At 58.0% G+C, this 15,217-nt stretch overlaps 1 protein-coding gene across 9 annotated transcripts in view; it reads right to left on the reverse strand.

The window, feature by feature from the left end:
* Nucleotides 1–15,217, reverse strand: part of PAQR5 (progestin and adipoQ receptor family member 5) — a 74,221-nt gene that overhangs the window by 10,166 nt on the left and 48,838 nt on the right. For 8 of the 9 annotated variants that reach the window (XM_027067643.2, XM_027067644.2, XM_053223816.1 and 5 more), the window contains 3 exons: nt 12,935–13,062; nt 10,776–10,981; nt 6,278–6,404 (listed from right to left, as the gene is read on the reverse strand). In XM_027067643.2, the coding sequence (XP_026923444.1) occupies nt 6,278–6,404; nt 10,776–10,981; nt 12,935–13,062 (461 nt within the window). Of the gene's footprint in view, nt 1–6,277; nt 6,405–10,775; nt 10,982–12,934; nt 13,063–13,369; nt 13,756–15,217 lie in introns of those variants that run through there. The other variant, XM_015078630.3, reaches the window with a different exon arrangement.

Genomic DNA, 15,217 nt, shown 5'->3' on the forward strand with positions numbered 1-15,217 from the left:
TGTCGAGGCAGGGTGGCAGGGCAGGACCCCGCTTGGGTACCACTGGGTATCAGTGGGGGGGGCGGGGCCCTCCCTCGGTGCCCCCAGGGCTGCAGGGCGAGGCCAGAGGTCCCCACAAAGGTGGGGTGCAGAGCCACGGTGCCAGGGTTGGTGGAGTGGCCGTCCCGGTGCAGCCAGTGAGGCAGTGGAGGCATTTGGCCCCTCTCAGCCCTTCCTGACGGTCCTGCCCCTCTTCACGCTCTCTGGCGAGAATGGAGTCTGCTCCCCACCCCTGGTCCCCAGACCCCCCAGTCCCAGCCCACAAGCCTGCCCTTTCCTCCACCAAACACAATCTGCCTCTCTGCTCAGCCCGCGCCCATCTCCCCACTCAGCCAGGTTCTTCCTGTCGCCACAGGCTGGTGCCATCACCTGTCACCTGCTGTCCCCATGGCCGCTGTGTCGTGTCTAGCCCTCAGGAATGCCAAGCATGAGGATCCCTGCTCCAGAATAAGAGGCAGAGAAGCCCCACAGCCTCCAGCGATAGGCTCCGACTGCTCTCAAGCCCACGGCAGCACGTGTCCCCTTTCCTGACCCTGTCCTACATCAGACAAGCGCATGGCGGGCGCAGGGTAGAGAAGGAAGACAAGCTCCAGGAAAAGGAGGGAAAGAAACAAGGGACAGCAACTTACGTCCCCCCGCAAACAGGAACCCCAGCCTTGGGAGTAAACCGCCGACCCTGGGAGAGGGGATTTCACATGCAGTTTCTGACCTGGACACCCTGGGTTCGAATCCTGCCTCTGCCCTTCATGATCATGTGACCCCGGCAGGTGAGGTAACCCCTGCGCCCCTCCGAATCCTCGCGTGTGACACAGGGCCGACAACCCTACCCCCTCACGGGCTTGTTGCAAGCATCTGACGAGATGATACTTACGAGGGAGCTTACTTCACATCACAGAGGAACACTCACGAAATGGAAGCTTTTACTAAAATGTGTGTCGTGGGATTCATTCTCTCCCCGTCCCCATCTTATAGCTACGCCGTAAGGAAAATGGGCACAGGCAGGTTCTGGGTGATTTGCCTAAAGTCAGAGGAGCTGGTTAAGAGGCAAAGCTAGGACTGAAACCCTGGGCCGTCTGGCTTCCACGTTTCATACCACCGCCCCTCCGGCAGGCTGAGCAGGCCTCAGACCACAACCCAGCCTCCATCCTTGCCTGTACCCTCTGCCCCAGGGAGCAGCTGGGACACACGCCCACTGCCCCAACAGCCAGAGTACATCTCAATAGCATTCGCGGTCTCCTGGCAAACCCGACCGCACGCCCGCTCCCTCCTGCCCCGTGCACGGCACGGCCTATCCTTCCTGAGTTAGGAGAGGCTCGCCATTAAACGCTCTTTATGGCTCACCATAAAGCACGCTCTTTCTGTGACCACTTACACAGGAGGAAAGCTGGCTGTGGCCGGCGAGGGCCATCCCCCAAACCATGGATTTCCCGTGACTTGAGACAACATTTCGCCCGGCCTGATAAAGTGCTTTCCCGGGGGCAAACGAACCAGCCTCTCCAGCTGCAAAGCCGAGTCTACAGGGAGAAAAAAAAGGGAGAAAAAGCAGAGCAGAAGAGAGACAGCAACAGAGAATAAAAGGCAGAAGGGCCAGCAGCCACAGACAGGGGCCTCCCACTACTAAGGTGCAGTTCCACATTTAGCCACAGGGTGTCGCTCCATCCAGAGATTCCCGGAAGGACGGGTGGGAGCCACAGAATCCTCCGAAAGCACCGGATGCCCCACCTGGTCTCCAAAGCCCCACCTGGTCAGACAGTCCCTACACCACAGAGTTGAGAGGCCAGTTTACAGGGAGTCAGGCCTCGGCTGCCTAGAACCAGGTTGGCAGGCAACACTGGATTTTTTTGGCAGAAGCCTTTATCAGGAGAGGGTCAGTACGATACCAGTCTGTTCTAAAACCTGATAAATCTTGTTGCGACAAAGCCAGCAGGATTTGCAAGCAAGTTCTGGAACGGGTGCTTGAAACGGGTGGGCTTTTGGAAACGTTCTATCGCAGAGGTCGTGTGCGTGTATGTGTGTGCGCTGTGGTTACAGCTGTTCTGTTGTGGGAGTGACATCACAGGAATGTGGACATTTCCGCATGCTGGCCCCCGGCCCCGGTAGCACTGTCATCTGGCTGAGCCCTCCGACCTCCAGAGGTGTCTGAGAACCACTCACTGCTGAGCCTCCTGCCTCCAGCTCTGACCTCCAAACCCTCTCCTGGGCCTTCTCTGTGCCCCTCTTGGCTGCCACAGTACCAAAGCCACAGGATGGCTCTCCCGGTGCAGCTCACTTTCCGTCCGGGATGAAAAGTCACCCCTCTCCCTCACAGCACTGCCCATAGGGCATTTCACTGAGCAAGTATCTGTCCAAAAAGCCGACTGCTGGGGGCCTTGGATGCGTGGATAAAAAGTACCTACAGGGACTTGTAACATACAGCAAGCTCTGTGGGACCAACGTGCCTTAAGGGAGTGAGGACACCTTTCTGGGCTTCTGGATGGTCAGCAGGATGAGCAAGCGAGGTCTCCGTCACCCCACTTTGCTCCAAGAGCCACATAGAGATCACGCATTCTCCCATCTCCTTTCTCAAGTGCTACCGAGGAAGAAAGCAGTTTTCTGGAATATTCATTTGAACAAGAGGCCATGATCATAGGGACCAGAAACCCAGTCAGGGGAGCCCCCAGTTCTCTACGTGGAGATTTACCTTAAAGACATGCACTGTAATGGAATGAATGCCACTTAGACCGTGATGCTCCGGTAAGCACGGAAATAACTAAAAACTACTCGCGAGGTTCACGGTCTACTTCCTGCCCAGGGAAGACGACGGTGGTTCTCTGCCACTCCTGGCCACGCCGTGGACTGATGGCGCAGGAGGCCAAGGTCGGGTGGGCTTGGGGGAGGGGGAAGGCAAGGAGAGAAATCTTGGAAAAGACTCCGAAGCTCCGGCATTGTAGAACATCCAAACCAGAGAGGACCCAGAAACATCCTCTCAGATGCCCTTGCTTGTATGGACACTGGAGCCAGAGGCCACACGGCAAGTCTGTGAAATCGGGGCCTCCGGGGGGCCCTGGCCCTCCTCTCCACCTGCTTCTCCTGAAGTTAATAGGGGCTGAGTCACCCCCCGCCCTGGGCACAAGTCCTCTTTCTTGCTCCTCAGACACTGAAGACCAAGAAGGAAATGAAAACATGAAAGGAAGGAGGACCAGGTGAGAAGGGAGCCCAAAGGGCCCTCAGATGGGGCATCCCACCCTGTCTGTGGGCCCCTTTCTCTCTCTTCCAGCACCACCTTCCTCCCATCCCCACGGCAGCAGCTGCTACCACACCAGGAAGCCCCTCAGCTCCGAAGTGGAGTCCATGGAACTGGCCTCCTACAAAGCTCACTGTCCTTCACGAGCACAGGGCCAGTCCTCAGAAGGACACGGGGGGCACCTCAGATCCTGGCAGCTGCTGAGACCCTCTCCAGCCACTCTCCTCCTTCCAGCTGTGCAGGCAACTTCCGGCGACTCCTTGCTGCCTCCCAGTACTATCCTCTCTGGCCCCCTCACCCTATCCAGGCCGTTCACTCCGTCCAAGAGGCCCATCCCCCATCTCCAGCTAATACTCAGTCCCAGTACCATTTTGCAGAACTCTGTGTATCCAAGCAGGTGTCATCTTATATTCTCATTGTTCATGTTGCCTTCTGTAATGCTATACTCTAAATTCCATTTCCTCTGGCCGTTAGAGGAAATGATGAGTCCGCCTGGCCTTGGCGGGGGTCTGCAGTCTGCTTCAGCCACTGCACTGGGTGCTCTCTGAGCGTAAGGACTGTGCCTTTCTCCTCCTGGTATTCCCAGATCTTAACATGATGCCTGGAGTAGGGCAAGCATTTAAGGAATGTTGGGTGGTTGGTTGGTTGGCCGGCTGGCTGGCTGGATGAATGGGTGAATGGATGGATGGATTGATAGATGCATGGACGGACGGACTAGTAGGGGGTAGATGGGTAGTGGATGGATGGTTGGGTGAGTGGATGGGTGGATGGATGGATGGATGGACAAGTAGGGGGTAGATGGGTAGTGGGTGGATGGTTGGGTGAGTGAATGGGTGGATGGAAGGATAGATGGACGGATAGACAAGTAGGAGGTAGATGGGTAGCGGATGGATGGTTGGGTGAGTGGATGGATGGATAGATGCATGGATGGATGGACAAGTAGGGGGTAGATGGGTAGCGGATGGATGGTTGAGTGAGTGGGTGAGTGGATGGGTGGATGGATGGATGGATGGATGGTTGGATGGGTGAATGGGTGGGCAGATGGATGGGTAGGTGGTGGTTGGGTAGGGGGAATGGTGGATAGGAAGGTGGATGGATGGATGCCTGGATGGATGAATGGATAGACGGATAGATGGAATAGCGACAGATGTGCCCCAGAAGTAAACAGAGATAATCCATTTCATTGACAAAGGAGAAGCCTCCAAGCACAAGCATCGAGAGATTCCTAGCCAGCCTGCCCTGCCAAATGAGTTTGTCCAAAGGTAACAGGTATGCCACATCCAGAAGACCCATTTATTATAAACAACCCGGGTGGACCCCTGGTTAGAAGGAAACAATCTACCCTGGTGGCTTATAGGCGATTCAGAAAGCTTAAAAAAAAGGGGGGGGGGAGGTGGGGGAGCAAATGTTTCGAGAATTTGCACTGGGAGTTCCTAGGAAAGCAGTCCTGGATCATGAACTCTGGGACAATTTGTTTGACACTCATGGAAACTTCCTTGCACCCTCGGCCCACAGTGCTCACCTCCCTCCAATCCTAACTACACAGCCCAGCAGGAGCTAACCAGACAGGGCTGTGACTCATCCAAGGACCAGAGCTAGGTGTGTGTGTGTGTGCATCCCCGGCCCCGTGCCTCGAGGTCATGCTTCACGTCTCGTGGGCAGTGGCTGGCACCCTTGTTACTTTTCTGTGAGTGTTAAGCCTTGTCTCACCCGAGGCCGGGACCCACCCACTCCTCTCTGTCACCCATGCAACCCTCACAGCGCCAGTCTGGCACAGAGGCTGCACTCCAGAAAGAGGCTTCTGCGTCCCTGGCAACGGAGTCCTCGAGGAAGTGGGGAGGAGGCGAGGATAAGCCCGTGACATCGGATTCGGTTTCTTACCACCACGGGCAGACCCGATCTCCTCACAGCTTTACAGGAGGGAAGAGACTTTATCCCCCACTCCCACCCCCAGGCTTCTGTCATGGGATGAGCAGCCCTAATGTTGAGACGGAGCCTAGAAATGAGACTCCCTCTGACTCAAAGCAACTCCACGCTTCCCACCCGTCTCAGGACAGGCAAGTAAAAGGCAGGTTGGGGCAAGTGGGTCTGCATGCTCTTTAAGAATCTATCCTTCCATTTTTACAGAAAACCAGCCTGTCAAGCTTGGGGAAACGGGCCTACCTTCTGTCCCACGAAACCCCAGTGTCACCCAAGGACAGGTGTAGCCACAATCATCGCAGAGAAGCGCCCCTCCCTCCGCCCCCGTCCCTCTCCTCCTGGGGAGGGGCGAGCAGATGGCTACAATTCTCTGAGCTGGTCCAATGGGGAGACCCCAACCGGCGCCCCGGAATCGAGACCGGGGGACGGAAGATGGGGTGCAACCTGCCAGCCTCCCACGAGAGCCCCCACCGCCCCCCCCCACCCAGCACCCCGGCGGCATCCAGACAGGGCTAACACCCCAACACCGCCATCTGAGAGGTGTCCCAAATAATTTAAGCAAGAGGAAATTGAGGCGGTTCCTTTCCACAAAGGGCTGCATAAACCAGAGCTTTTAGCCACAAAACAGTGTCTCTTGCATTCACACTCCAGTGATCTGGGTGTGGCTCACAGCCATAGGGTTTCTCCAGGGACGCCAGGGACACTTGGGTGCCATCTGACAGCTTGACAGCTGGCACATATGTCTAGAGACGGGCCCGCTCAGTCACTGTTCGCAGACGGCCCACTGATGGGGCACCGCCTCTGGGCCAGCTGTTCCCACCACATTGCCTGTAACCCTTACCTCCATCTCACAAGGAGTAGTTGGGTTGGCCCCATTTTACAGATGAGCAAACTGAGGCTCAAGGAGGCTACGCAGCCTGCCTCGCAATAGGGCCAGCATGAAGCCAAGTGTGAAGTCCCCTTGAACACCCAGGCTTCGTGCCCATGAAGCGGGTCCTGCCAGCCGCGGGACGTCCGTGTGGACCCGAGCCCCCAGGCTTCCGAGAGCCCTTCCACTGAGCCTCCCCCGCCCTCTGAGGTGCAGTGGCCGGGTACCTGGAGTAGCAGGAGAGGCCGGTGCTGATGATGGTGTTCAGCACGGCCAGGGGCACGTAGTAGTCATGGAAGGTGGTGTTCACCATCACGTTGGGGATCGAATAGGCAGAGTAAGCGATGGCTGAGCCTGGGGAAGAAAAACCAGCTTTGGGCAGGAAGCCAGGACGCAGCATAGTCTGGACTCCTCGGGAAGACCAACCCCAGCATCTGGCTGAGCCCTCATTATCCCCAGGGACCATAAGCGTCCTGCCGCCATACCTTGCCTGCGCCACTGCCCCTCCCAGAACGTCCTCCCTCTCCTCCCTGCCTACCCCAATCCTACCCTGAGAACCCCCAGGGCTTTACACACGTTGACTCGCAGAAGGTTTACCATCACCCTGTGACATAAATCCTGCACTCATCCTCATGTACAGATGATGAGACGGAGGCACAGAAAGGTCTAGCAACCCACCTGGGGGGCACCCAGCTAGAAAGCGGCAAAGCCAAGCTTCAGCCTGAGGCAGCTCAGTGAAAGCCCCCACTGTTAACCACATGCGGTGGCCCACGAGGACCCCTCCACGTGCTCAGATTTGCTCTGAGTGTGCACATCTCACCTGCCGATGACGCAGGGTGCCCCCGTGGGAAGGTGGATGTGGCAGGGAGGGAGGGCCCTTGCCGAGGCGAGGCATATCGTGCCAGTGCGCTGGGGGACTGGCCAGCTCACGGGCGGGTATGAGAGGCTAGGCTTGGTGTTCCGTTGCCTTAGGTCTGGGAGTCTGTGACAGAGGGGTTACCAAGGGCCCTTGAGAGACCTGTCTGCTGCAGCTTTTACTTGAAAGAACAGGGGAGATCGCTGTCCTTTTCAAAGGGGCCAGGTGTGTCCATGGGCCTGGCCCAGAAGCCCTCTCCAGCCACCCTTACCAGGTCTCCTCTGGGAGGGGAGAAGACAGTCCTGGACCTGTCAGCCCAGGGCCTCAGGTGTCAGCGCTAAGCTCACCTGTTATTCCAAAGATCTAGAGAACGGTGAAATCCCGGCTCAAGGCTGAAGCAGGCCTGGGCCACACAGGTTCACCTCTGCCTCTGACCCCATTTAACAGATGGGAGTCTGATAAAGCCAAGGGGTGTTCCCACTCGGGGAAAAGAGCCAAGATGGGATTTCACCTGGGAACTGACTCCCGGGGCACAAACTCTTCCTCGGCCTGATACACCCGGGGGCTCCATCTGGACCAGATGCACTTGCTCGGCGGGGGGCCAAGGTGCATGCAAGCTCCGTGGGTGGGACAAGAGCAGGGGGACCTCAGACCCTGCCCCCAACCGCGGGGGGGAAACGAAATGACTTCCAATAAGAAATACATGTTTGGTCTCCTCCACTGTTCCTGGCACAGAGCTCCTAAAACCCCTGGAATTTCCTAAGCGAGCACCGCCACAAAGGTGTCTCTCGTTCTGTTAATGAGATGACTTTGGAAAGCCCCTTCAGGATGGGGCCTGGATTTCTGGAGACCAACCCTGTCGCCAGAGGGTTGGAAGCCTCAGGCCCGCACCCCCGACGCCCAGGAGGGGAGAGGGGCTGGAGGTGAAATCAACGGTAACTAATGAAGTCTCCATAAAAACCCAAAGGGAGAGTTTCGGCGAGCTTCCGGGTGGGTGAACACGTGGAGATTCAGGGAGGGGGGCGTGCTCGGTGGGTGTAGAAGCTCCAGGCCCCTCCCCAGGCCCTACCCTGGGCGTCTCTTCTATGCAGCCGTCCCTGAGTTATAGTCTTTTATAACAGACCGGTAATCCAGTGCGTAAAGTGTTTCTCTGAGTTCTGTGAGCCGGGGTCACTGAAGCCTTGGGTCTATAGCCAGTCTGTCAAAGGCACAGGTAACAACCTGGGCTTGAGACAGGTGTCTGAAGGGGGCGGAGGGAGGGGGTGGTCAGTCTTATGGGACTGAGCCCTTAACCTGTGGGAACGGTATCAGAAATGAGTTGAACTGTAGGACGCCCAGCTGGTATCTGAGGATTGCTTGGTGCCGTGGGAACCGCACCCCTCCACGCGTACACGCATTGTAAATGGTGCTCAGACCCCTTTAGAGGGCTTCCCAGGGAGCAGGAGTAGAGGCAGCTTTGGATTCCAGGCTAAGGAAAGGAAACATCCTCTTTGGGGCAATAGGGAGCCACGGAAGGTTTCCGAGCGAGGGATTGAGATGGCCAAAACCTAGTGAAAGTGCACAGGATGACCTAGAGGGAGGAACAGCTGGAAACCAGGGAGGAAGTGGGAGCAAATGCCATCCGGGGGGGTGGGTACTGAGGGTTTCCACGCGGGCAGGAGAGGCGGCTGCAGACAAAGGGGCGGGGAGGCCGAGGTGGAATCCATACGCTCTCTCCACGGACTAGACCTCCCTTCCGTGTTCCCTGAACCGCTCCCACATCAGGCACTGGGCCACAGGCTGGAAAGCCAAATGCGAAGGAACAATGTCCCGTCCTCAGGGAGCCATCCTGAGCAAGGAGCAGCAATGAAGACATCACTGACCAGGCTGGGGCCCAGAGCCACATGGAGGGGCTCCCGGTCCGGGGGCTTGGAGGGGGCCGTGGGTAGGGGACGCTGAGGCTGCCGGGGCCGAGCCGTGAAGGCCCTGCAGGGAGGGAAAGAGGAAGTTCTCTGGTAAGGTCCTGTGTGGGGGCACCAGACACCCAGGAACTCTTACAAAGACAGAAAGCCAGTGACGGGAAGGGAGACAGTTCAGGGGGTGCGGCTGACCCCTGGGGCTTGGGTTCTAACCCTGGCTCTGCCATTTGCAAGCTGTGCGACCTGAGTAACTCACTTCATGGCGCCTCATTATTCTTACCTACAGGGTGGGTACAGCGATGGCCCCCATCCCCGGGGACCGACGTCAGGGTTGAGCACATAATCATGGTAATGGCTACCCTCCGATGCTCGCTCAGTGCCAGGCACTGTGTGGGGTGCTCCCCTTGGCCAAACTCGTTTCACCTTCATCCCACCCTATGAGGGAGATATGATGCCCATTTTGTGGCCCAGAGGACTGAGGCTTAGTGAGGTTCAGAAACGTGCCCGCGAGCATATAATGGTTAAGGGGCGGGGGTGGCCAGGCCACAAGCTCCTCCTTGTGCTGCCCCCCTCGTGATGTGTGTCAGGGGCCCAGCACGCAGCCTGCTGTGTCGTGATTTCTCCAAAAGGCCTGCTCTTATCATGGGTCTGGGGCGGGTGATCAAGGGCTCCGGAAGCCTCTAGACTAAGGAGTGTGAACTTCCTCCGGGGTCACTGGGAATCCTGAAAGGTCTTAAGTGGGCGGGGTGCCATATTGGAAGGTGTTAGAGAAGGCTCCCAGGAAGGAAGCTGGCTGAAGTGGGGGAGAAGCAGGAAGTGGAGGGGAGGCTGTTGTCATGGTGCAGGGGGAGAGGCAGGCAGGGGGGTCTGAGTGAAGCCCACGCCGGGGAGCAATTTGAAGAACGTGGGGTAGAGACTCACTGAACGGCGTGGACAGGACGGTGGAGATGCACGGGCAGGGGCCTGAGAGGGAGGGGACTCGAGGGCTGTGTATGGATTCGGACTTGGAAGACCGGGTGGGGGTGCGACCACTAGCCAGGTGAGTCACTGCAGGAGGGGAGCAGGTGTGCCCAGGGGGTGTTGGGGGAGGGGGATGAGGACAGTCGCGGGCGCGGGGCCGGACGCGGCGTGGACCTCAGGTGGGCGGTAAACCAGAGATGGCTTTGGGAGTGCCCGGTCCAGAGGTGTCGGGGGATGGCGTGGGCACGAGGGAGATCACCCTAAAGCGGGACCCCGCAGCAGCAGAGGCCCAAGGACTGATGGGGAGCTTGCCCGCTGACGGCAGAGCAGAGGAGGGGAGCCAGCAAAGGAGGGTGAGAACATGGAGAGGCCGAAGGAGAACGGGGGGAGTGATGGGATGGGGGCCAGAGAAAGGGGAGTGGTTTGGGGCACACGGCGGGGCCCCCCCCATCAGAGGCTGGGAGAGCTCTCGGAAGAGGGGCCCATGAGGCCGTGGGGACCCGGCAGCCGGGAGGAGGCGGCGCCCTGGCCTAGGACAGCAGATTGCTAAACTTGCCCAGATCTTGCAGGCCAACTGGTAAAACACGGCCAGCTACACAAGCGTGCAATTAAACAAGCACATCCGCAGAAGTAACGACTTCCAGTTAGTGCATCTACCGTCTCTGCACAGACGAACTTACTGCCTGATGGTGCATGACCGTGTGTCTCTCCCTGCCCGCGTTCAGGGACGTCTGGCTCCAAGTTAGCCGCGATGGGAGTCGTTTACGCCGCCCGAGTTGGCCAACACCACAGAGCAGGGCCCTTGTCCCCAGACGATCGGTCGTTAGCATTTGCCAGCACACCCTTGGCCCGGCTGCTTACCGGACACTCACCGGGAACCCGGATGGGGCCCTGGCATCCCCGTGACTCTTCCGCAAGCCCCGGCAACACCTTCCGGTGGCCCCAGCTCCCAGCGGAAGGGGCGAGGAGCTCGGCCCCGGGCAGGGGAGGAGAGCGCGGGCCCCCACGTACCCAGGCTGAAGAGGTTGACGGCACCGTAGTCCAGGAAGTAGCAGATGTGCCGGGCGTTCTTGGACATGGAGTTGAAGGTATGCGCACAGCTGGATACAAGCGGGTACACGCAGCTGGTGCCCATGTACACAAACAGAGGCCAGGAGTAGCTGTCATTCCAGATGTCTGTCATGTACAAGGCGGTCACAAACCTCCACGTGAAGAACCTGGAACACAGCGCAGCCCACTCGACCTCTGCGGCGGGGGGGGGGGGGGGGTCGCACCCCCCCACCCCTCCCCGGACTCTCCGTTGCCCTCCATTGCCCTGGGACAACTGAACCCCGTGTGTTCTCACCTCGGTGAAACACCAGGCGTGACGGAGGGTGAGTGGGATCCTTATGGGGTTGGAAGTGGGCAGGAGGGGCAAGAGGAGAGCATTCAGGTTCGTCTAGTCCGGTCTTCGCCCCGCCTTGTAACCACAGAATCTCTCTTACAGCATTTTGCCTGAGTCCTTCATTGAGCTGACACCTGTCTCCCCGGAATCTCTCCATTTGGTCAGCCCTGGTTCCCCCTCAACGGGACCTCGGGAGAACAGCCTGTCCCATACCCGAGGCAGTCTTCGGAACCCTCCCCCACCTCTTTGAACGTCACATTAAATAACCTCATGACACTCAGCCACTGCCCATAGGGATGGTCGGCCTTGTCACCATCCCTGTGGTTTGTCTATGTCCCTTTGCAGGAAGGCTCTTCAAAGAGAAGCATCCTCCCGGGGTGCGGGGGGGGGGGGGGTGCTTGAAAGTCTAGAAGATGCCAGGACTTTTTCTCCCTCCTCTCCCTGCTGTTCCCTCACTGCCACTGCAGCCCCCATTCTGAGTGGCCTGGTCCCATGCTGAGGCTCAGCTGAGCCTGGGTCTCTGGGCCCCACCTGTACACAGAGACACAGCACAGCTCCGCCTCCCGTCTGCCTCACCCGCGACCCGGGCAAGGGGGGCCCTGCCTGCAGAGTTGCCCTCCGCCACAAACCACTCCTTCTAGAAAGCCGGCCCCTGTGCCCACTGGCTCTCCCACAGAGGGAGACTACAAAGCATCTTCTGGCTACACTGGCCATCTTCCTCCTCCTGTCCCAGTAAACACAGGCCTTCAGCCATGTGCTGGTCTCAAAACCTGTCTTATCATCTCAAGATGACTCCCCGGCCCCACTTGCCCAGGGCGTCTCTCAAACCCTCCCCGCTCCGCGTCACTCAGTGGTGACCACCTCTCTCAGGGGCCTGGCAGTGGCAGGATGTCTTACGCAGTGGGGGGCCTCAGCCAGAGTGGCTCAGCTTTAGGACCGCCAAGAAGTCGCCCCACAGGGATCTGAGCACGGGAGCTTAAGACGCACAAACAAGGATGGTCAGGCCAGCGCCCCTGGCGGCACAAACTTTAAAACAGCCGAAGTCACCCGTGGTCCCTCCACGCAGCCCGAGAGGTTTGTGGCCAGATGGGGATTGGAGGGAAGAAAGCCAGGGCAGAGCAGCAGCAGGGAAAGCCTGGGGGCTGGGGGTGCTCACATCACCGGGGGGGGGGGGGGGGGAGGTGCTCTGAGAGGACCCACAAGAAGCAGGTGACCCGGCACCTCCAGGGAGAACAGGGGCTGGGGGAAGAGACCACCACCATCCCCATCTGCAAATTCTAATTTATTAGCATTTAAAGTATTTTTTTTAATGTTTTAAATGTTTATTTATTTTTTGAGAGACAGACAGAGGGTGAGCGAGGGAGGGGCAGAGAGAGAGGGAGACACAGAATCCGAAGCAGGCTCCAGGCTCTGAGCTGTCAGCACAGAGCCCGACGGCGGGGCTCGAACCCACAAACCGCGAGATCATGACCTGAGCCGAAGTCGTCTGCTCAACCGACTGAGCCACCCGGGTGCCCCTGGAGCTCGTGACATTTTAACCAGGCGCTGGAGCAGGGGAAGACTGGGGAGCCACCAGGAGCCCCCCGAATCCTACCAGAGTCCGTGTGCTAAAGCTTGCCCAGATATAGGCCCCAGCAACTCCCAGCTCCACGCCCATGCGCCATGGGGGCGTCCCCCAACATCCCAGCATGGAATCTCAGCCTTCCCAACCCACCCTGGGCTTTAACGAAGCCCCAGTCCCCGGGGCTCCCGAATGAGACGGCCGGTCAAGGGGGCTGGAAGGTACCAGAAGGGCAGCAAGTGAGTCCAGATGTTGAGGGTCTCATTGGTCATTTGGAAAAGGCTGAGGACGCAGGCCGTGGCAGAACTCTGCGGATGCCGGTAGCCAAAGAGGATGCCCTGCTCATGGAACACCTGCAGGGGGCGGAGAGAGAGGGGCACCGAGGTGAGGTGAGAGGGCGGCGAGAAGTCTCAGGAGGAGCAGCTTTGGTAGCACCTAGTGTCCTCTCGGGCTGCGCGCTTGAACCCTGAAGCCTGGACCCCTCGACCCCAAGTCCTTGAGCCATCAAGCTGCTTCCCTCTCCCCGCTCCTCTCCTCCTTCCCGTAAGTTCTAAAATCCTTCCAGATTTCCAGAAGCCCGCAGCGGCTGGAGGAGAGAAATTAAGACCCGGACTCCCTTTGGGAGCCCAGCCCGTCTTCTGCATTCCCAGGCGCACTTACTCTTGTCATGAATATTGGCTGGTTTTGCGCCCTCTGCCTGGGGCCTACAGCCCGGTCTTTGGGTGCCTTCCCGGTCGGAGGACGTATATGCTGTCTGCCCGAGCCGACATGCCCTGGATGTCAGATCTCTGCAGAAGATCCCCACTCAGTGCCAGGATATATTCACCAAGGCGCTTCATAAAGGCCTTTTGATGATGAAGACGGTGATGGCATTAGCCTGGGATGCGGGCAGAGCGGAGGCTGCCACAGCTGGGCCTGCGCAAGCCCCCTCCCCCATGTGGCCCACCTGGCAAGTCTCTTGGTCACCAACCCCAGGGGAGAGAGTTGGGCTGGTCAGCTCACATATGGGTGTCAACCCGCCCAGAGAGCTCCATTAGAGCCATTAAAAAGGGTACTTGTACGGGGCACCTGGGTGGCTCAGTCGGTTGAGCGTCCGACTTCAGATCAGGTCATGATCTCGAGGTTCGTGAGTTTGAGCCCCGCGTCGGGCTCTGTGCTGAAACTCGGAGCCTGGAGCCTGCTTCGGATTCTGTGTCTCCCTCTCTCTCTCTGCCCCTCCTCCGCTCGTGCTCGCTCACTCTCTCACTCCCCCTCAAAAATGAACACTAGAAAAAAAACTTTTTTTTAAGTACAAAATAGGTAACATGTACTATATCTTGAGGTTCTGAGTCAAGTGGAGAAAGTCAGGGGTTATTAGGATAGAGAGTCAAACCTGGGCCCCATGACCTTGAGCCAGCCATGACTCTCAGGGCTTCAGGGTCCTCACCTATAAAACAGGGAGTACATTCCCTTCCTAGTTCAGTTCTGGGTTAAACTGGTCAACCAGGGGGAGGGGGACCCGTGAAGTTGGTTCATGGTCCAGTGGAAAAATACTATTTGAATTAGGTTTGGGTCTTAGCTGATTAAAGCAATTTGTTCCGGTTTCTGATTCACCGTTCAATTCTGCTGACGTCCCCGGTTTGCAGTGGACAGGCATCAGTCCCGGGCAGCAGAAATCCTGGCTCGCAGCTACCCACCCCCCACCCCCCGGGCTGCTGACAAGGAGGCAGGTGGGCCCATGGACTTCAGCTCTGTACCCGTGAGAGGAGGGTGGCCATGCCCGGTGGGCATACGACAGCCCTGCAGCGGAAACTGGGGGTCTATTGTCCGTCTCACATTACAGTCTTCCCTTAAAAAAAAATTTTTTTGGAGGGCGCCTGGGTGGCTCAGTCGGTTAAGTATCTGACTTTGGCTCAGGTCATGATCTCACAGTTCGTGAGTTCGAGCCCCGTGTCGGGCTCCGTGCGGACAGCTCGGATCCTGGAGCCTGCTTCGGATTCTGTTGTCTCCTCCCTCTCTCTCTGCCCCTCCCCTGCTCCTGCTCTGTCTCGTCCTCTCAAATATAACATAAAACATAAAAAAAAATTTTTTCAAGTTTTTTTTTTTTTGAAGGCATTGGCCTCTTATGAAAATGTAAAATTTCCAGAAAGGAGCCATTGTTATTGATGATTCACTGCTTCACATGAATGAGTTTAGCAGATCTGTGCAGGAGGAGATCTCATGACAAGGGGCTCGCAGAGCGCTGGGCATGTGGGGGGCGGGGTGGTGGCACACAGGGCGGGGTTGGAGGACAGTCTGGACATAGGGCCCACAGGTGGGCAGTGGACAGACAGGAGGGGAGGGGGAGACCACCTACATCTTGTCCTGGGTGATTCGGGACGTGACTACTGTTCTCTCTTTGGATCAGAAGATGCTGACATAGTCCAAAGCCAGAGGGAAACAGACGGGCTGGGAAATTCACACTGTGGACAACCGGACCACGCTTAGGAATCTTGCCCCAGACCTGGCGCGGGTACTTTACCACCAACG

This window comes from Acinonyx jubatus, chromosome B3 (genome assembly GCF_027475565.1).
Source record: "Acinonyx jubatus isolate Ajub_Pintada_27869175 chromosome B3, VMU_Ajub_asm_v1.0, whole genome shotgun sequence".
Lineage (NCBI taxonomy): Eukaryota > Metazoa > Chordata > Mammalia > Carnivora > Felidae > Acinonyx > Acinonyx jubatus.